Source organism: Amphibalanus amphitrite, unplaced genomic scaffold (assembly GCF_019059575.1).
Source record: "Amphibalanus amphitrite isolate SeventyFive unplaced genomic scaffold, NRLGWU_Aamphi_draft 000441F_arrow, whole genome shotgun sequence".
Taxonomy (NCBI): Eukaryota; Metazoa; Arthropoda; class Thecostraca; order Balanomorpha; family Balanidae; genus Amphibalanus; species Amphibalanus amphitrite.
This window is the reverse complement of record NW_024881935.1, coordinates 332788-355430: the sequence shown is the minus strand read 5'-3', so window position 1 is coordinate 355430 and position 22643 is coordinate 332788. Positions and strand designations below refer to the sequence as shown.

The window sequence follows — 22643 nt, the reverse complement described above, 5'->3', positions numbered from 1 at the left end:
GGTCGCTCAGAAGCGGATAGAAAAATACCGAGCAGGCACACAGAAAACGTGCGAGACACGCTGAGAGCACTTATCCACGACAGTTTCCACAGAGAGCTCTCACAGACGCCAGCAGGGCGCGGCGAGCGCGGCGCAGCGACGACACAGAAGCACAGAGCACACGGCGCGTCACTGCAGGAGGCGGCCGGCAGGTCGACGGCCGGCCGGCGCGAGGCACGAGGCGGGGGCACCCTGCGGGCGCCACCACCACGGCCGGCCAGCCGCCGCAGCCGCCCCTCAGCCCACCGATAGACCCCTCGGCCGCCGCGTCGGGCGCGCGAGCAGGGCGCGACACATCGAGATAATCGGAGAAGGCTTGTACGGTTCAAGAGACAACATCAGGCACTGCACAGTTTCGATAGGCGCTGCACAGCGACAGTAGGCGACGCACACTCACAGTCTCGCTGAATGCTATATAATTGCGTAAAGCACCGCTGCCACAGTAATCGCTCAGATGCGTTACACAACAGCAGGTGGCTTGCACTTCCACCAGACTCCTCTACATAGCTGGGCCACTTAACGCATTCCAGGCCTTACGAGTGGGGTGGGTCAGGATCGTGACATATATCATGAACATCTCGGCAAAAATAATAGCAAACATATTATATTGATGACTTGGTCTCGAATACAACAACGCAATATGCGTGTTAAACGTTGCTCCCATCGTGCGGGCGGGCTGGGCCGCGGCTGGCCGGCCGGCCTGAGGCCGACTGCGGCCGGCCGGGCCCCGGGTGCGCGGCGCTGCGGCCGGCTAGCTGACCGTGGACCCCTCGGCCACCACCACCTCCTCCTGGTCAGAGGAGGACGTGTTGGGCATCGGTGACGCCTGCTGACGGCGCGTGTTCCGCTCGCGCCGCCACGACGAGCGGCGCCGCTTCTTCAGACGGCCCCCGTACGTGCCATCCTGGGGGAGGGGCCGGGTCACACGCGGTCAGCGAGGTCAGAGAGGTCGGGGGAGGGGGAGGGGGAGGGGTAGGGCTCTGTCTGAATCAGGACCGCTTTTTTCGGTTAGAGCACCTTTTGTTAGATATGCAGCATGAGCAGTGTGTTCTAACAGCACAGAGATAGTTATTTTTATGTTTTTATTATATCTTATCTATACTCTGTTCCGTTTCAAGCTTGCAGCCGAAGTGCCCTGCTGAAAGCAGTGCGTGATTTCTATATATATACAGTTCTTACATTTTAAGACGCAAATTCTTGAGCGGAGGAGCAATCTGCCGAAGAAACTCCGACTGCAAGCTTGATATGGAACAGACTATAGGCATCCGTTTTGCCATCTACCGTAGTGTTGGACGCCGCCTAGTACCTCGCCCAGCCGTTTATAAACAAGGCTGTAAAGCACGGCGCTGGCTATAAAGCTGGGTCAGATAGGAAGCACGGCTTCCCCTCTGTGCCGTTATGGCATATCGGACCGAGTTTAGGCCCATTAGAGCTCACTGCTCCCGTGGGCATAATTAGAGAGTATTTGAACTGCTGTGTTGTGCCGCCCCGACTGCGGCAGAGCTGCCCGGGAACCGAGTCAGGATGGCATTGCCGTTCTGAACTTCTGAGCGACTCTCTATTGACTACAAACGAGAAATGATTGCGACACAGCAGAAACATATTTGTTAGAAGTGTTTTAACAGTTTTTGAAAATGACTAATCCGTGTAAAAAAAAATCATTTTGATTAACGACAAATTTGGGAATTTAAATAAGTTTAGTCAATATTTATCCCAACAGAGCGCTTCTCTCACGCATGTTTACAAACTCCGTGGTCCGTGCTTGGGTGCTTCTTTTCTTTTCTTTTTCTTTTTACTTGCACCACATTTTAAAAACGTCCATTTCCTGTTTTTATCGCGAAACAAAACAAAAACAGCAAGCACTTTGGGTACGCTAAGTTGTCAGAAATACCTATTTAGGCACGGCTGCTCAATGTCTGCTAATTTTTTCTTTTCATTTTTTTTTTTACCTAGTATTTCTATTTTTGTAATAGATTTCGAGATATCCACTAACAACTATAAGCTACGCTGAAGGTTTATTTTGCTATTCGTTTATTTGTGCCTTTTTAGTCCGACCGCCTGGCTAACTATATGCTGCGGATGCCGCCCGTTTCTCACCTTGTTTGGCGGGAACCTGCCGTAGACGAAGATGAGCGATATGAAGAGGATGAAGCCCAGGACGCACGGGATGAACGTAGTGCAGCGCACGCCGGTCGAGTAGCCGATGTACTTCGAGTTCATCTTCATATCGACTGCAAACACGCAGTTGGTTCAGGTTCTGATGTTACCACGCGTCCAATGCGCCCTATATGGGCCGTCAGTGGACGGGACATTGTCATCGATTTAATCACGAGAAACGAGATTCAACAGCCAATGAGTGCTGACATCGTGCATTGGTTGGTAGCGATGCGACATCTTTGAATAGCTAAAAACAGAACTTTACCATTTTGCTTTCACTGAGCGGTACGTCCAGTTGATACTTCTGGTCAGTACGTGGTAGGTACTTAGTACTGGCTACAGGGTACTGACTGGGTAGTGGGTACTGGGTACTTGCGTACTCACCCAGCCGGTACACCTGATCGGTGCTATTGTCGGTAACGTTGCGGGCGTTGTAGGTCCACAGCGTCAGGTTTCCCGTCAGAAGGATAGACTGGTCCATCACCGTGTGAATCTTGTGGTGCTGGTCTGTGGAAGGTGACAAACCTGTCAGGTTTCCAATCTTGTGGTATTGCTCTGGGGACTGATAGTGGCCAATGTGCGCTCAGAGATGTGAAATGAAGACGACGTATAAATCCTGAAGATACTCCTCGCAAACGGAACGGTGAGCAAGTTATTATTGCTACACATCTACATTTTCTTCTGAAGATCAATGAGCAAGCAACCAGGGCATACACATCGGAACCAGTGGACCAACTTATGACATCGAACCTCTGTATCTAGGTACACCCAGGAGACGCTGATCTGGGGCCCTCGTCCGGCTTAATACGCCCATTTCCTCCATGTTCATTCTCCCTCCATGTTCGTTCTTCAGCCTCTGGACGGACACCCGGTTCGACGGCAGGGGTAAAGTAAAGGAGCCCCTACGATGCAAACTGGCCCCGGCACGACCGTTGGCACCCTCCTGACCACCGTGCTTTCGGGTTTTTCCATTCAGTAACGGCTCACCAACTGGTGGCTGTCTCAGCACAATGCGAACTCCTATCGTGTTATTTTATGTAGTGTCATGAAAATTGAAGTGGTCTTATCAGAACGAAGGGGCTAAAACCAAAAGAGAAAATAGCGTAGTATCTAAATTGTGCAAAATGCAAGAGGTGACAAAAGGGTCTTGTGGTGGAGTGATAAGTTTTCACCTTGTATTAATCATCTGAAAGTAGCATTTCATCTGTGAAAATATGCGTTTTGTCGTACATACCTGTGTATTGGCCGTAATTCCTGGGTACGTAGAAGAACTGGTTCTTCCACATGTTGAGGTCAAGAATCATCACCATGAAGATGATGCCATAGTTGAACCATTTTCCTGAAAAGCATCCACATCAATAAAATAGCTTTATCAAAATGAGCCGTTAACCCTCGCCGGCACAGGCCATTTTGAGTCCTTCGACGGCACAAGGGGGGGGTTGGTACGACCCCCCCTCGCGTTTGGCCCCTGATTGAGCTAGAGCTTCGCGGAAAAAACGAGCGTGTTGCCCGTCACGAGACAAAGCCGATGATACCCAATTTTAAGGTCCTAGGTCATCGGGTGACCTTCCAGGTCAGGTCAATGACCCGAAAACCGGGAAAATCGGGACCTGTTAGAAAGTCGTAAAGTGTGGCTGCTATGTGGTTTTTCGGGGTGCTGATCACGAATATCGTGTTAGTTTTGATGAGAGATGATGTCTTTAAGCATTTAGACCAGGTCGGGTCAGGTCAGGTCAGGTCAACCGGTAGGGGTTGTGACGGGTATTCGTAATACGTGTCAACCGCCCCGGACAGCTTCGTAACATGTTACGAAGGCACCAAAACTACTTCGTAAATGTTCAAATGGTTACTAAATTCGAATTCAGCTCCAAAAACTAGCCTAGAAACATGTAAAACTCGAAAAAGTGAACCGAGGTCACCCGAGGTCACCAAAGGTCAATGACCTGACCTGACCTTCAGGTGACCTTGACACCCACCCTAATGCATGGGGGCAACATCAAATCACATGTTTGAACATTTAAAACCACGAAAAGCTTGCAAACGCGCGTCTAATGCGAGCCGACAAGCGCCGAACCGCGATTTCGGCCAAACATGGTCACAGAAAAGAGGTCACAGGTCAGAGGTCATTGGGGTCAGGGTCATGAAATTTTCAGGGTAGGTGTAAAATTGATCAATGCGAGGGTACTGAAAGTTTCGTCGCGATCGGCCGCTTTTTACGCGAGTTATTCGCGAAAAACCTTAGGGGGGGGGGTGCATCAACCCCCCCCCTGTGCCGGCGAGGGTTAAGTTCTTTGGTTGTCATTCATTCTCAATTCTCACTGACAGATTAGCATCAAACGATAAGCGATTGCCTTTAAAATTCGGCAATGCTGACTTCATGATGACCTTTATTGTATTTATGGATCGACACATTTGTTTCATTTTTTATATATAGACTGTCTGATCTTCGATAGCATAACAGCTTCAAATAATTAATGTTTACAATAGAAACGTAATACCGACTCCTGCCTCATGTTCCTAATGTTTAGTAATGCATATCTCACTGTCCCTCCTACGCCGGGCGGGATTCCAGTCGGTCTCACACATTCCTCCATACGTTATCAATCGTCCCAGAGGTCTGACCTGTCGCCCCCGCGGACAACCGTACTCCGTGGCTCACCCGTGAAGGACAGCTTGGCGTACTTCCACTGGAGCGTGCTGACAGAGAAACCCGGCAGGTTCACGTTCAGCGTGGTCGTAAAGTGCGGAAAGTCCCAGTCCTGCATCACGATGATCAGGTCGCTCACCAGGATGAATGACGCCAGGAAGCCTCGGGACAGCTCTGAAACAGGTCGGTTGTGTCTCGTGTCTATAAAACAGCACTGTGTTCGACCACCGATGACACTCAGACTTGATGCGGGTCGCTTACCAAACCAAAACCATGTGACTCGGTGGGTTACATGACCTGGGGAACGTATTCTTACTTTTGATTATTATCATCATTTGATTGTTTTATTCTTATTATGTAGTTGGACCTGAGGCAGTTGGCCTTCGTTCTGATATACGACGTCTAGGGGGTCGTTTCACGGGCGTAGGAACGTCATGAAAAGTGGGTGGGCCACCCTGTCAAGGGGCCTCCTTTTCCAGGGGGCCTCCTATTTTCAGGGGCCTCCAACTTTTGCCTCGTCTTGCTGGCTGCTTTCAAGTATGACCTCCAAATCTAGCTTCTGAGATCGGGCAGATGTACCTACCCGGGGGCGTAACCGCTTAAGCGAACAGTGCGGAAAGTCCGCGCACCATTTTTAAAACTTATTCCCCCTCCGATTTTTTTTAGAATCTATTTGCCGCAAACGGCGCATGACCCCTGAAAACCCTTACCGCAAATGTCTTCCTCGTTTCCCAGGTGCCCCCATTAGCTTCATAGGCGCCCTCTTTGGCATATAAGCGCCCTATGTATAGTCATCAGAGACATCCCTATATGTCCCACAGTCGCCCCGTTGTCGCATACAATGTGCGCTTATCATAGACGTCTCTCTTTTATGGACACTTGAAGGCGCCTCTCTTTGCCATGCCGGCGCTCCTGTTTCTTATGAATGCACCCCCAGGCCCCATGGCATTGATCAATTGCAGTCTGCAGATCTCTATTGCATGTGGACGCCCATATATGTAGGTTTCAGAGGCGCCCCTATTTCGCATTGAGGCGCCCCTATGGGCTTCATAGGCGCCCCTCTATTGCACGTAGGTGCCCTACTGTCTCAGAACCGCTCCCCTTTGGCATGCAGACGCCCATCTTTCGTACGGAGGAGCCGCTGTGGTTCTTAGAGATTAGACTTAGAGGTGCTCCCAGACGCAGATCGGGCTCTCGGAGTCGACAGTGTGGGACCTTCAGTCGCTGATGGGTGCCCGCCAGATGTGGACCCTCGGAGACGCCGGTATGGGGCCCTCAGAGATGCCGGTATGTGGCCCTTAGAGACACCGGTGTGGAACCCTCAGATACTTCAGTGTGAAGCTCTTACAATTGCTGGTGTGGAGCTATGAATGCGCTGGCTTAAATCGCTCAGAGGCCGGTACATGGACATTAGAGCTCAGTGAGAGCTTGTGTGGTGCCTTCAGTGGCCTTGTGGAGCCGTTAGACATCAACATGGTGCTCTCAGGAGCCGGTGAGTCCTCGGAGTCACTGGGGGCCTTCAGAGCTCCGAGATACTGGTGTGGGGCCCTCAGAGGTGTCGGTGTGGGTCCTTCAAATGTACCTATAGAGCCTTGAGATGCACAGGTGTGGTGGCCCACAGAGGCGCCGGTGTGGGGCCCCCAGAGCCACCGATATAGGGCCCTAAGAGACACTAGTATGACCCTCAAAGGCGCCGCTGTGTGGCGCTCATAAACACTGGCGTGGAGCCATCACAGGCGGCTGGAGCCGTTAGAGGCCGGAAAGGGCCCTTAGATGCCTACAAGGAGCCTTCAGAAGCCGGCGTGGCATCCTTATGGGGATAAGCGTGTCTACTTAGGAGCCCTTGAGGTGCTCTCATGAGCTCTGTGGGGCCCTACCGAGCCGTAATATGGCCACGGCCAGTTGCCGCCGCATAGCTCTTCGGACTATCATTCTCAGGGGCCTCATCTGCCTAGTTTGAATAGAAGGGCCTCTCAGACCATCAGTTTCATGGGCCTCCTCTGGCTAGTATAAATAGAAGGGCCTGTTAGACCATCAATCCTAGGGGCCTCCTCTGGTTAGTATAAATAGAAGAGCCTCTCAGACCATTAATCTCAGGGGGCTCCTGTGGACAGTATAAATAAAAGGGCCTCTCAGACCATCAGTCTCGGGGGCCTCCCTAGAAAAGTGTAAATGTGGATAGAGGGCCCCCTCAGATTCATTAGGAGTGGACCTCTCTGACTATCAGTCTCAGGGGCCTCTTGTGGCCAGTATGAATATAAGAGCCTCTCAGACCATCGGTCTCAGGGGCCTCTTCTGACTAGTGTGGATAGAGGGCCCTCCCAGACCACCGCTTTCAGGGGCCTCCAGTGGCCAGTTATATGAACAGAAGGGCCTCACAGCCATCAGCCTCAGGGGCCTCTTCTGACTGGTGTGAATATGAAGGCCTCTCATACCATCAGTCTCAGGGGCCTCCTCTGCCTAGTGTGAATATAAGGGCTTCCCAGGCCATCAGTCTCAGGGGACTCTTCTGGCTGGTGCCGGATTGAGGGACCTCCTAGACCGAAAGTTTTGGGGGGCCTCCTCTGGCCAGTATGAATAGAAGGGCCTCTCAGTCCATCAGTCTCATGAGCCTCTTCTGCCTGGTGTGATTATAAGGGCCTCTCAGGTCATCAGTCTCAGGGGCCTCCTCTGACTACAGTGTAGATGGATAGGCCTCCCAGACCATCAATCTCAGGGGCCTCATCTGACTATTGAGGATAGAGGGGCCTCCTCTGACTAGTGAGGGTAGGGGGCCTCGGCTAGACCGCCAGTGTCAGGGGCCTATTCTGACTAGTGTGGATGGAGGGGCCTCCCAGACCACTAGTCTCAGACATCTGACTAATGTGGATAGAGGGGCCTCCCAGACTGCCAGTGTCAGGGGCCTCCCCAGACCAGTGTGGATATTGGGGCCTCCTCAGATCCACTAGGGCCTCTCAGGCCATCAGTCTCAGGGGCTTCGACTGACAAGTATGAACAGAGGGCCTCCTTGGATCCATCACGGCCCCTTGGAGTCCGTGTGTGGGGATTCGTGGAACTTATTTTTACGGAGTTTGTTTATTCTGGAAGGTGACGACGTCCTCTCAAATCGAGACGAGGGGCCTCGAGTAAAAAGTGGGTGGGCCAAAAGACATGGTTGGCCCCCCCCCCACCTCGAAAAGTGGGTGGGCACTTGCCCACCTGGCCCCCCCTGTTCCTACGCCTATGGGTCGTTTGTTAACCATATGCCTTACTATGAGCCCAACTGGATTTCACTCTGACGTTTCCTGAATTACAATTACCTATTACATAGTTACATTGCATTACGGTTTACCCAAGGACAGATGGAAGACATGATCATTTCTGCCCTGTTGAGTTTGTCCCATGCTGCTGGCACCGCCCCACTGTCCACGTTGAGTTTGTCCCAGCTGCTGGCGCCGTCCCACTGACCTGTGGTGGCCACGAAGCCCCGGTTGAGTTTGTCCCAGCTGGCGGTACCGTCCCACTGACCTGTGGTGGCCACGAAGCCGCGGTTGAGTTTGTCCCAGCTGGCGGTACCGTCCCACTGACCTGTGGTGGCCACGAAGCCGCGGTTGAGTTTGTCCCAGCTGGCGGTACCGTCCCACTGACCTGTGGTGGCCACGAAGCCCCGGTTGAGTTTGTCCCAGCTGGCGGTACCGTCCCACTGACCTGTGGTGGCCACGAAGCCCCGGTTGAGTTTGTCCCAGCTGGCGGTACCGTCCCACTGACCTGTGGTGGCCACGAAGCCGCGGTTGAGTTTGTCCCAGCTGGCGGTACCGTCCCACTGACCTGTGGTGGCCACGAAGCCCCGGTTGAGTTTGTCCCAGCTGATGAGGTCGCTGACGATCAGCGTCACCACCAGCACGGTGGCCACGATGCTGCCCACCCAGAAGAGGAGGATGCGCGCCACCGTGTGCCGCCGCCAGAACACGCGCACCCGGTTGGCCCAGTGCGGGTACAGGTCGTCCTGGAGCATCATATCGGTGACCATGAGCGCCGTGATCAGGTCGCCCAGCCATGTGCCGCACGCCGCCGCCTTCATCAGGCTGAGGGCGGAGAGGGAGGGGTACAGAGAGCTGTCAGAGGGAATTCTGCACGCCGCCGCCTTCATCAGACTGCGGGCGGAGAGGGAGGGGTACAGAAAGCTGTCAGAGAGGACTCTGCACGCCGCCGCCTTCATCAGGCTGAGGGCGGAGAGGGAGGGCAACAGAGAGATGTCAGAACGAGAAGAGAGTTCAGAGAGACCACACACGTCCATTGCGGTAGTTAGAATGCTTATCGTAGATAAACGGGAAATGGCTGGCGAGTGGCGACAATGATAAAGACAGATCATCGTGAAATCGATTTGATGGCTTTGATCGATTCTATGATTGATAAGCTCTAATGCTGCTTTGCTCTTTTATGTGCTTGAGTTTTGATGTCATGAGCGAGCTGGAGCATGAACAAAATAGACTATCGAAAGCGCAATAAACCAGGATAACAAGCTAAGCGCGGGTCCATTTCCTCCATGAAACCAGCGGCTCGGCTCGTCCGTAGCACTTCGAACAGCTATCAGCCGCGCTAATTCCGCGGCTCTGAGTCGGCTGTCGATTTGACGGCGGGGTCGTCGGCCGCGCCCGTCGGCAGTAAACTGGCGGCTCTGCCACCAGTGTAGTCAGGCTCCAGCCGCACGCTTTTGGCGGCCGCAGAAACTGGCAGCTCTGCCGGCGCGGCGGTTTGTCGCCAATGAGCTCGTGATCGGGTCTCATCAGGGCGCGACTTGTCGGCCGCCTGATTAGCTGCTCGGGTCACGCAATCTGACGCGGCGCAGGAGACTCTGGCGCACCATGGTGTCGGTTTGTGGTGCCAATAGCTAGTGAACGGTAGATGATGCACAGCTGTTGTCTGTTGCTCTGGTTACGGTCGCTAACTACATTAAATGAAATTCGTACCAAACAGCTCTTCCCGATCCTGCAGTGCTCCACGCTGGCCATCACTCCTTGTCTGTCTCTCACTGACTGCTAGTGAAATTCCTGTGTAAATTGTAGTAAGCGGCAGCGACAAATTCAACTGATGTGCTGGGAGACCTTCTCTGCTTTTCAGAATTATCGGAACCGACTGCCTTCTTTTGCATTGTAAACGATTGTTGCAAACACTGTACCCTCTTCACCCAATCTCCAGTGCTCCAGTGAATGGCTGGCCCAATCCATCTCGTCTGTGGTGTGTCCCTTCACCAGACCCCATATGTGTTCTGACCCGGCCGATTGTCGTACGATAGCCGCCTCCCGTCAGCACGCATTGCCTGTGACATGTCGTATGGTGACGGAGCTGCTCGGCGAGTCTACCGACAGAGATCGCCCCTCTGGCTCGACTGTGTGTAATGGTGATGCCGTAATGATGTCATCATGCCCAATCCCTATTGTGACAGATTATGTCACGTCACACCCTCTGGTGAACGAAGTAATGCGCTGGTGGATTGGAGCGATGGTTGTATTCCTTCCTCTGCAGTATAATGATGTGGTGGTCTATAATTATGTAGAGCTAGAAGCAGCCCGATCCAAATATTTCTGGTTATATTACCCGCTGGATCTCGACATCATCCATAAGAATACCGCTGTCTGACCGCGCTCTTTCCCCGTTGTTAATCAGCGGGCAGCCCGCAGACGGCTGCCGAGTTCGGCCGGCGGCGGCCCGTCCGCCCCGGCGGCGCGGCGGCCCGTCTGCTCCCGGCGGCTCCGTCGGACGCCGTGTTTAGCCCCGTTCACCTGGCGCTCGGCGGGCGGCGGCGGCCACTCTGCCACCGCCGGCGGATGTCCAATGCCAGGGGCCGCAATCAATGACCCCGTTCTCTGACGGCGGGCCGGCGGCGGCGGCGGCGAGTGCTCCCTCCCCCCCTCTGCCCGGCTCTCTCGCCGGCAGAGCGCAGGAGCAGAGCTGCATGTGTACTGAGCCCCCCGGGAGTTCGGCCGACACGGTCCGAAAGGTGAGGGCCGACCGCCGACCGCTGAAAGCACCCGCCGACCGCCGTCCGCCGACCGCCGACCGCCGTCCACCGCCCACTGTCCACTGTCCACTGTCCGCTGTCCACAAACCATCGATCACCGTCCGCCGTCCACCGTCCACCGACCACCGACCACCGTCCACCGTCCACCGTCCACCGTCCACCGTCCACCGTCCATCGTCCACCGTCCACCATACACTGTCCACCGTCCACCGACCGTCCACCGTCCACCGTCCACCGTCCATCGTCCATCGTCCACCGTCCACCGTCCACCGTCCACCGTTCAACGTCTCATGTCCACCGCCCACCTTCCACCGTCCGGTCGGCAGTGCGTGCTCCGTGTAGTGTTCGGTCTTCGGAGACAAACTGCTCCACGCAGCGGCGCTGAGCGATGTGATTATTTGCTCACCCGAGCGTGAAAGGTGAATGGGTGCCGAGATTCCCTCCCGCAATTCGTTTTGTTTTCGAGTGTTGGCGGTAACAAATGATGACGTTCAACACCAACGGCAAATTCCAAACTCACGGGATATGTGTAATGGGCATTGTGTGCATTTGATTGCAGCGTGGAAAAGTTCGTTTCCGAGCCGCGATAGATGGACTGGAATGATGTCGATATGCTGATGTATGGATATCTGGCACGTGATCGGCCGAGCAAACCTAATATTGCTCCGCCCTCGCCATCGTTCACCTCAGAAAAGCCGGCCCGAATACCGCTCAAAACGCCCAGCGCACAGCTAGGATGGAGAAGAGTAGCTTTCCGCCACGATCAACAGGAAATTGAGATAAAACTCTTTTCCCCAGTATTGCCCAGTAGCCGGACAGGCGGCTAGTTCAGTGAGTCACGCACCGGACACACAAAGACAAAATCTCATTGAATATCGTCCCCATTCTACTATAATAGGCTAATACGCGTAATTGCCATTGTGACGTCATTTTTGCCTAATGCTAAATACAATGCTAACTACAACGTATTTTCTTATAACCTGAGGTACGGTCTATATTGACGTGATCTAAAGCTAATTACGGTTATCTAAAGTTAATTACGGTCCTGTTTCCGGAAATGCATTGATTCTCATTAGATTCCCCCTCAGTTACCTGGCGTTTGTGATGTACATGCAGCTGTTGACATGGTAATCTTCATAGTTGACGTAGCCCAGCAGAAGAATGAAGTTGTAAACGTGTGAAAATATATACAGCGACACAATCACAGTCAGAAACATCACCATCCACGAGCCCTGAGAACACAGGAACAGCAGCCGTCAGGTTAGAACGAGCACTCCAACGGGGATATGACAGAAAACGGGCATTGAAAACGGGCTCAGGTATGAATGCTTAGCAGTTACTAGTTAGCACATGCCTAAATTTAGTAATGAAAAAAGAGTTATTGATTATCTGAATGAATGTAACATGAAGCCCAGGCCCGACGTATGCACTATGCGCTAAGCATGCAGTAATTACGAGCGAGCGAGCGCAGCGAGCGAAGTGAGTCTTTTCAATATAACGGAAAAATCTCAGTATGAGCGGCCCGGCCCGGCCTGTAACGCTTTTGAGAGGCTTATATCTCAGCAACCGCTGGACCGATTGGCCTGCGGTCTTTTTTGCTGGGTAGCCCCATCCCTTCTACCCCGTAATTGACTACTTTTGATACATCTCAGTGACCGTCGTGGCACGTGCCACGTGAAAAGTCAAGGGTGTTCAAGCTGTTTTGCAAAAGTAGTGATTTTGAGAGGCTCATATCTCAGCAGCCGCTTGGGCGATTGACTTGCGGTAATTTTTGTAGGGTAGCAGCATCCCTTCTACCCAAAATAGGATACTCTCGATGCATGTGGGTCACCCCCAGTGCACGTGCAAAATACAACAATAAGAGGTGCCAAATTTGTTCCCATTTCAGTAACTCGGTAATTACTGGGGCGATTTCGCTGAAACTTGGCATACAGGTAGGCACCCACCAGGCAATGCATTCCCATGTGTTGCGGTTAAGGTGCTACTGCACGTGCGCACGTGCAGGGGGCGTTTCCAGATCTCGAGAACGGCTGGGCCGATTGCGCTCAAATTTGGTACACGGTTGGGGACCAGTTAGTAGGGTGCCGTGCAAAAGTCATTTTGGACCCCGTTTGCACGTGCGCACGTGCAGAATGCCGCTTCCAGATCTCAAGAACGGCTGGGCCGATTGCGTTCAAATTTGGCACACCGCTAGCGACCAGTTAGAAGGGTGCTTTGCGCAAGCCCGTTGGAAGCACCCTCTCGCCCTTCCGCACGTGCAGGGCTCACTATCTCGCTCGCTCGTTCTTCGCCCAAAAGGCGTTTTACTGGTGTTTATGAATCAAAAGAATAAAGAATGAACAAGAAAGCGTGTGTATGTTTTCGTAGACTAAACACGTTTGTGATTTTTTTTCATGGACTTAGTTACCCCATGTGCTTTATGACATGATGACACGATAAACAAGAAGTGGCCTGTCCAGCTGCACTTTTTTAGTCAGCCAAATGTCTTTTGCGCTGCTTTTCCCATGCCTCAGTGTTCAGCGATCATGCGCGTTTGAGGCCGCCCGTGACTGGCTCGGTAGGCTGTGCCGCAGCACACGGAGCCATCCGGCACAGCCTACCCTCCAGTCCATAGAGCTCGTCTGCAGCGTCTGGCTCTGCGTCTGCTCGTCGTCAAGGAGCTGTGCTGTGGCTGATACTGGAGAAGGTCCAGCGACATGAATAGTTACGCTAAGCGTCTTTCCTTTCGTTCTACCTACAACTTTACCTCGTTACGTTATGTCAAATGTTACAAGTCGTGGCGATATACGTGTCTTAGAAGCCTCGTCTTCACACTAATTCCAATCAAAAAATGATAAATCAGCAAGTTTTTTATTACACATTTACCAATCTTGAATGCAATATCTACATTGTATATCACCAGGTTCATCACGTTTTTTCCGTAGCTGTTTTGGTGGGTCATGGGCCCGTTCCTCTGAATTTGGCCGGCTTTTCCGCTCGTTCAGACAATGCCGTTTTTTGTGCCGGGATCCATTACAGATACACGGGCGCACCATTTGTGGTGGTGGCGCGCATACGGAAAGGAGGGGAAGGGGCGGTACGGGGGAGTGGAACACCCGCCACCGTACAGACAGACAGAATGCCACACCAGGGTCGCGGGCAGGAGAGTTCCGCCGGCTCTGTGAGACTGCGCTGAATGTTTTGTGTTCAATGATCTGTTTCAACAAGTTTTGGGTGGTATTCTTCTAAAGATTATTATGTGTTCCGCGTGTGCAGCGGTAATAATGTTGAGCGAATGCAAATTGCAATACGTACAGCACAATACAACATGTCATCTCGCTTTAATTTATTTCTTCCCATTTCCCTCACTTTCCCCTCACCTGCTCGTCTCGGAACATTTTTAGCCGGGTCCATTGTCGAAGCACGATGTGGTGAATGAAGTTTTTCCCGATCAGCATGCCACATAAAATGGCCAATACCCATATCAACACCTGCAAAAGCAAGTCAACAATATGCATTATCAAACCATTGATACATTAAGTTGTAATTTAGATTTATTTGCTTAAGCCCTTCCTTATTCATGAAATATCATAGCTAGGTAAAATGCAATGCAGTAGTTTTCTATGATAAACACTATTTATAAAATGACACATTTATCCACTCCGAGAGTGTTTGCATCGGTCAATGGCAAAAGCTATTGGTTACTTACATTTAAAAAAAAAAATGTTTGTGAGTGCAACAACAGTGCGATCATTGCATACGGTGATTACCTTTCCAAGTTTCCAGTTCCACTCTGGCGGGTACTTGGTCACCACAAAGCTGAACACATTCCCTACCACAGGAATCTCCGATTCTGAAACAACAAAGACGTCAGGGATCAGCGTTGTCTTACAATCAGTTCCATGTCTGGTTACCTTTGTTTCATTCGGATCACCATATAAGTTCAATTGCTATTTCTAGTTATCATGTCACTTGAATCACGCAGTATGGAAGAAAATAAATTTGAAAATCGATGACAAAGACGTGTCCTTAAACAGGTGCAGATTTACGCATGATGTAATGTAACAATATTCACGACTTGTTAGTCGTCATCTGCTTACGATAAGCTATTTCTATATTTTTCATAATCACTGTCATCCTATTTATGGTCTCGTAATTTAATTGGCTAATGTCTTGTGATAATGTCAATGGTCCAAGTGCAAGACAGGAACAGAACATTTTGCTTTTGGTCTGAAGTGACACTGGCATCATGCCTCATAAAGTTATGGTGTTGGAAAAAACGATTAAGCAGTATGGGTCTTGTTTTCTCAATGTTTATAGACAAAGGTGACCTGCAATTGGAGGTAGTGTCAGTGGACACTGGACAACAAACTACTGTTATCTATCACAAACTACCAATCTGTCACCACGCTACCAAAACCTCGGACAGCACAAAACTTTCAGTGTGGCCCCGAACTGTCAATGGACAACACACAACTCTCACATGCAACCTAACTGTCAGTGGTCATGCCCCTCCCCCCCCCCACACACACACATATACACACTTTCTAGACATTTACCAGCCCTGCAGCGTTCTGAAAGCTGACATTGTCCACTGACAGTGACTGACCAGCTCTGCAAAACTCTGACAGCTGACACAGCCCCAGATTCCGTCGGTGCTCGAAATAGCCGACAGCGTCCGACCCGGCCCAGTTTTGACAGCTCACAAAAATAGTCACCGTCGACGGCGTGGCTGCATCAGCCGCGCGCTGCACGCACACAAACACCCTCCCCAGTGTCGGGACGGCGGCGGCGGCGGCGGCGGCGACGGGTCAGGTTAGACGATCGGAGATCTATTGAACCCGCCCGCGCGCTTCGACCGGTTTGGCGCGCCGAGGCGCCGGCCGACCGGCGGGCGCGCGCTTCGACCGGCATCGTTAGCGGCGCTGACCGCGCGAAAAATTGGCGCCAGCGTTGGTGGGTCAGCCGCAGCGCCGCTGAATGTTTCAGCCGGAACCGTCAACTGATTGGGATAGATGCTCCCGCCCGACCCGCGGCGAGTGCCATCGACCCAACGACCGCGGGTCAGTTACGACTGCTGCCGACCTAACCAGCGCCAACCAATAACATTCCACCGATAATGAAGACTCACTCGATCCGAGGTCTCTATTGGCCCGGTTTTGGTTCCAATCATGGGTTCATGGACTGGAGTACCATCCCTCGTCATATCTTGTAGCGACTGTCCCTCCACCAGCGCCCTGATCCGGTCTGGACCAGCAGCTTACTGTCGCAGTTCTCTGAGCGGTCGGCAGTCTCCTCTGAGCCGCGGACCGTCTCGGCACCAACAGGTGTCCTCTATGCCGGCTGGCCCGGGTGTGTGGTCAGCAGAAGAGCGTGTCGGCGCACCGCGGCCAGCCCGGCCCCTCCGCGGACAGTCAGCTCAGACGGCGGCGGTCTGACGCGGCGCAACAGTGTGCTGCGACGGTCACATGGAACGGGGACGGTCGGACCGCCGAGCCGTCGCTGTCAGATAGCTCGACACCCGCTCCGGCAGCGGTTCCGTCGGTCGGAGCTGGACGCGCTCCTATGCGGTGAGACAAACAATGACAGATGAGTGGTCAATAGATAAGGAAACAGCAGACGTTTTGGGAGCAGAATAGACAAACAGAAAATAGACAATCAAATTGGCTGAAAACAGACGGGGAAAGGGTTAGAACATCTAACGACCAACAAAAACAGACGACCAGACGGGCGGACAACAGTTATTGAACGGACCGACAGCAGATGAGTAGACGAACAAACCGTAGGTTACCTTCAGGCTTCAAGTTTCGGCAATGGTAGATAGATAACCAAGTAATGACGTCATTTTCTTCTGAAGTTAGACTCGAACTCTACCTGTAGGGTAGGTGGTTTCCATGACGGCCACTGGGGCGCTTCGCCTGACCTCAGTCAGTTATTCATCAATAAATCGTGCAAATTAGTACAGTTGGTTTCCTCTATAGCTTTTATGTGTTTCCACGAAACCCTTTCTCTGCAGTCTGAGCCAAACAGGAAGAGGAAGATTCCATGAATCCTCTCCTCTGGCGTCAAATATGAAATTAATGTCAGTTTTGACGATGCCCAGGCTATATCCAGCGCCATTTCTTGCTCAGTCCGCCGCCAGATATTTTGCGATAATCATCCACCCGTGCATTCAGCTATGGTGACGGGCGCTGAAAGCGTCTCCCTCCCTCTTCCTCTGGGCTCACTCTCCCTTTCAGTGTGCGGCCGTCACTCGTCGCCGACTGAGTTCGCGGTTTCATCTTCTGAGAACCCGGCCGGCCGCCGACAACTGCCACCGCCCGCCTGCGAGGCGCGTTCTGCTGACCGGAAATGACAGCGGCCACTGTCGGCGAAGCAGCCGCCGCCGTCGGTCCTTTGAGCCGGCGGATCGGCAGTGTTGCGGGCCGGATTCCGCTCGATTAGGGCGGTGGCGGCTCGGTCGGCGGCCAGCGACACTGGCCGGCGCGGCGGAAACGGCGCCGGAGTCGACCGGGCTCGGTGGGCGGGGCCAGACGAATGGCTACAGCCGCCGACCCCACACAATAAGGCAGCCCTTCCCTGAGGCGAAGTTATGAAAATTTCCGGATGAATGTGATAGATGAAATCATAGTCCTATGAATGAATGGCCAAAGTTGCAGCAGTCTGGTGCTCAAAGGCCAGCCGGAGCCATTTCTGTGATATATAGTTGCGATGGCGTTGAAAGAAACCTTGCCCATGCAATTAGTTATCGCATTTCGATTCTCTCAGTTCTCTTTTTTGGATTACTTATTTCAGAAATTCAGAATGCGGTGATTGGTTCTTGATATTAATACGAAATGGTGCGCTCTTTTGATGTGATTATGATTGTTAATTATTGGCATACAGTGAATAGCCATACTAACATTAGTTGATAGACATCCATAAAGCCTCAGTAGCTTTTATTCTTATAGCTTAATATGTCCTAATCAATAAAAATGTGCAGTGCGAATGACCTATCATGATAATTTTTTCTTATTAAATCATATTTTGATCGCTTCAAACGCAGCTCCCGTTTCCGTAATCCATATGTTGATGTTGATTGTAAAGTGTGTAACAAATAACATTGGTTTGGGTTTTTCCCAGCTGCGCAAATCATCCACCCTATCACTACGAAAGTCCAGAGCGAGGTAGGTGTCGCCTGGAAATCGAGCACATCGTCTCCACCGGCCACTCCTCTCGCTCACGCCGGGGTGACCACCTATCAGCATTTGCTGACCCGCACCTCGGACGCACTTCCTCCGGCCTCCGGGCCCCGTCGCTCGGCGCTGAGCGATGTGATGTGCCGTTCGCTCAGAGGCGGGGTGCAGGGGTCAGGTGGCTGCCGGGCTGTCCGAGTCCTCAGGCACCCCTCAGGGATCGTTCGGTGGGCGCGCGGTCAGATTTAGGGCGGTCTCCACGTGATGGGCGACTGACCAGTGTAATGCGTTAGGCGGCCTGGTTAGGAGAGCGAGAGCGGGAGAGAAGACGCATCGGCACGACTTTGAAAATTGTCGCTGTTTTGTCAGTGTTCCTCATTGAACAAGGTTAAGTTGCTTGTCCTCGATTTATGAAGGGGTCAGGTGCTGTTGATACGCTTATCTTGCCAGTCAATGCGAGATACTTTTTTCAGTTTGCTCGGAAGAAGCATTTATCCCGATTCTGTTCGAAGGGTTGAGCATATCATTCTTCCCCAGCCTCGCTATCTTCTATGTAGTTAGCTAAGGAAAGAAAGTCTGCCAGAATACCGGCCCCTATATTTAGAGCGAATGAGCGTGGCGATTACCAAAAGGATCTTATAAGGCATCTTAACTCGGCACATAAGAGCGCTACATACATAGAAAGGGTGACTTCAAAAGTCTTCTCTTCCAATTTGTCCATTAAAATGTGATGGATATTTCATAGAGCTTTTTCCGGCAATCGTTAGCCATTTTGATAAGTAACAATGCCAATTAATGTCGCTATAGTACATACCGTACTTCTCTGCCGTTAAAAAGTGTAAAAGAATAACACGCGACACACATTTTACCATTATCAGCGACACAATGCGGCATTCCCTTATGTATGCATTTTACCGCAAGCAATGCTGAGAGCCGTGTTATTACAGCCCATAACACTTCGAGCCACATATTTTGTAGGCGGCAACTAATGTCATCTCAGATCGTTCACTTTGATAGTCATACGATACACACGCTTCCACGCTGCACATAACACAATAAGTACACAGTAGCCGTTTTCACGACGGGCTATCCGGCAAATGAACCTAATTTGACCAAATCTTCACCTAATCTCTTTTACAGCAAATATCTTCATTTTATATTATGAATTTATTTCAGTGTTTTAATCGATGATACTCTCTGATAATATGACAAAGCATGCATAGAAGCAATTAGCGCAGCCCTAGCTGATAGCTAATAAGAGATACACTGAACCTAATTTGACCAAATCTGCACCTAATCTGCACCAAATTTGCACCAAATTTGTGCCAGATAGCCGTCGTGAAAACGGCTCAAATGATAGTCTAAGTGGTTTTATGGGTGTTCGAATGAGTTTTAGTATGAGCGCGTAAATAGCATGTCACGATTGAGTAACGCATTAGTTAACACGCGCACCGACGGGGGGGCGGATATCCGCCCCCTGAGGTTTTTCGCGAATAGCGGGAAAACCGCGCGCGTTGGTACGACTATTCTCTCATCAATTTTACACATGGTGTGCAAGTTTGAACCTCCTAACTTCTAAGGGCAGGTCACCAGGTCACTTTGAATGACCCAACCTCAATTCACTTTTTTGCAACTTTGTCACCGTGCCAGAGCTACAGTAGATGTCGGAGGCCTTTGAAAGTCGGAGGATGTTATAAGGTCATTAGTTACTACAATTTGTTTATCTCGGAATTTTGATATCGGTGACCTAAGGTCAGGTCCATTTCTCGACCTCCCAATTATAAGTCAATGGGGGAAAAATCAACTCCCTGTTTTTACCACTAAAACGGGTCGGAATGGCCCCATATACCATACATGACTTCATATACGATCAACCTTCACTACCTTGAGGCCAGTTTTGCTGTTGGGCAGCTGTAAGGTCATGTGACGTCGTCAAAGGTCACCAAAGGTTTTTTGCCAATAACTCCGTACAGGAACAAGATACAGCCGCGCGGATGGTCTCATTGTGTTCAGCTCGTCAAGACGCATCGAATGCTATGCATGATGACCTCGAGGTCACGTGACCTGAGGTCAACCTTTGAACTTGACCTTTCGAGTTCAACATATATCATTCGATGCGGATTGACAAGAGGATCACGATGATGTCCTTAGTTTGTTCCTGTCTTCACTAATTCGAAAGTTATTCGAGAAAAACTCGCTCCATATCTAGCGCCGCCATTTTGACTTTTTTGACCCCTGTGACGTCATCTTTGACCTGACCTGAAAATGACCTGTGTAAAAATGGTAGACCTTGTCCGTGCATATCCGATACCGTTTACCGCTTGTCGCTATCTTGCTTCGTTCTCGAGATCTCAGGGGGGGCGGTCATCCGCCCCCCCCCCGTCGGTACGAAGTTGGCGCGGACCCCCGTCGGTGCGCGTGTTAATATGCTTCAACAAAACAAATGCTTTTGCAGCAACACTTGTGGAAAAAAGAAAGGAAAAAATGTAGCATGAAAGTGAAATCGCGACAGTAACCAACGAACATGGCACTTGGTAAATGCCAGAAAGGACAATTAGTTGGCAGTATCATTAAGTACGTTTTTATAAGTAGGTATTACTAGCACATACAATTAAACATAATTCGTGAAACATGTTCAAAGATCTTCATATCCTTTTCTTTGCCCTTTTAGCTCATTCAAACACATTAATGTCAGAATGGCAATGTTTTATGAATGAAATTGGTATGCAGTTTTCACGTAATCCAAGTTCGATGTTGGCTTCGTTTTATTTTTCGTCTGTTAAGTGATTATACATATTGACTGAATTTCGTCAATTTCATTCTCTCAATAAGGAAACGGCAGCTAAAGGTAGCAAAATCAAAAGCTGTGCGAGATGACATGGCAGCTGCTGCAGAGCAATGAGATTTCTTAACTTCGCATTTGTTTGGGGCACTTATAAATGTTTTTGAAGCCACAGTTGTGAAGCACTTGCATTATTCCAAATACTATGTCTTACGTTCTTTACACAAAAACGCTATGAAATACCAGTAAGAAGCAGTCCGTCTTCCCGCCTGAGTTATGGATTCGCCCTCCCCAGCCGATAATCCCTTAATACCTGGCACCGCGCCACAACTCTCACAGCACGGTCGGCAACAGGTGCATCGCACGTGCGGCAGAGACGTCCCCTGGCCCCGAAAAAGGGCGCTACGAGTCCCCCTCACACACAAACACACACAGCACCTCACCACCACCCCGGCGATCACTCACCTGCATGGCTGTGGGACACGGGGTCCTCGGCGAACAGTAGAAAATTACAGAAGATCACAAAGTAAGCCACAATAAGTCGGATGTACGGGTGCTGGAAATAGTAGCGCAGATCTTTGTCCATATACAGCGAGTACGAGGAGAGAGCGTCCAGCGAGCCGCGCTCCTCGCGAGACCGGAAGCCGCCCGTTTCCGTCTCCACCTCGGGCGTGTAAAAGTTGCGCGACTCCTCGGTCACGTCTCCGAAGCTGAGTCGTTTCACTCGGGTCCTGACCACGGTGGTGTCGGCGCCGGGGCTGCGGCGCGCCACCGACACGGTGGTCTCGGCCAGCTGCAGGCTGCCCGTGCTGTCGGCGTTCAGACGGCGCGCGCTGCCCGCCCGGCTCTCCTGCTCCTGGTTCAGCGACGAGCGCGTGCTCGCGTCGATGTAGGACATTTGCGGCGTGACGGCGCGCCAGAAGTCGTCACCGGCGCCGGCGGCCGAGCTGGAGGCGGTGACGGACGTGGTGCCGGTGGTGCCAGTGGTGCCGCCGGAGCTGGTGACGGTGGTGCCGGCCGTGCCGTTGCTGGTGGAGCTGTCGCCGGCCGGCCGGGCCGCGTCGCTGGCGGCCAGGAGGCCGTCTATGACGCCCTGGAGCCGCTGCAGGGACACGGACGGCCCCGTCTCTGCCTCCATGGCGCCGGCCGACTGCCCGCGCGCGCCGTCACCGCCGCCGCCGCCGCCGCCGACGGTGACGTCACGGCTGACATCGACCGCCGGTCGATCGACGCGCGGCTCTGTTGATTCTGCGCCGCTCTCTCTCTCTCCCCGGCGTCTCTCCGCTCTCACTCCTTCTCTCTCCTCTCTCTCTAGGCGCCGCTGTAGTCGCCAGCGTCGGAGAACGTCGGGGGAGGGCGGGACGACAGGGGAGGGAGGGGAGAGGAGAGGGACGGGCCGAGTGAGGACAAACATGTGGCTGATGAGGAGAGATCGCGCCGGTTGCATAACACTGGCAGCACGCAAAACTGGCGGCCGATACCAGTCAGCATTAACGCCAAAGCGCTTGTCACCGAGGCATCATAAGCGGTTATTAGGAAATATGTTAAGAAAATGGGATAGCGTAACAGAGCATACTTACCTATACGAAGGTTAACCCGTGCCCCGCTGGGGGGGGGGGGCAGAATCTGCCCCCCCCCTCCCGTTTTTCGCCAATAACTTCTAAACGCGTTACGCCAGCGACGTCAAACTTTCAGTACCTTATCATACATCAATTTGACAAGCTCTCTGAAAATTTGAGCGAAATCCGTCGGAACATTTTTTAAGAAATTGACGTTTTAGTGACGTCATGCTCGCCATTTTCGCCTAAAAAACGGCAAAATTTCAAACGCCGCTAACATCTTCATTTTTAAAGGAAACAAGAC

General features: G+C 51.8%; 1 protein-coding gene across 1 annotated transcript; it reads right to left on the bottom strand.

The window, feature by feature from the left end:
* Window positions 1-315: 315 nt before the first annotated feature.
* LOC122391505 (transmembrane protein 117-like) lies at window positions 316-21911 on the bottom strand. The gene is made up of 10 exons (XM_043385512.1): window positions 21246-21911; window positions 14594-14676; window positions 14204-14314; window positions 11937-12076; window positions 8651-8907; window positions 4856-5017; window positions 3431-3535; window positions 2581-2703; window positions 2137-2270; window positions 316-943 (listed from the first exon to the last, which is right to left on the bottom strand). The coding sequence occupies exons 1-10, from the start codon at window positions 21676-21678 to the stop codon at window positions 791-793; spliced, it is 1701 nt and encodes a 566-aa protein (XP_043241447.1). The 5' UTR covers window positions 21679-21911; the 3' UTR covers window positions 316-790.
* Window positions 21912-22643: the final 732 nt, after the last annotated feature.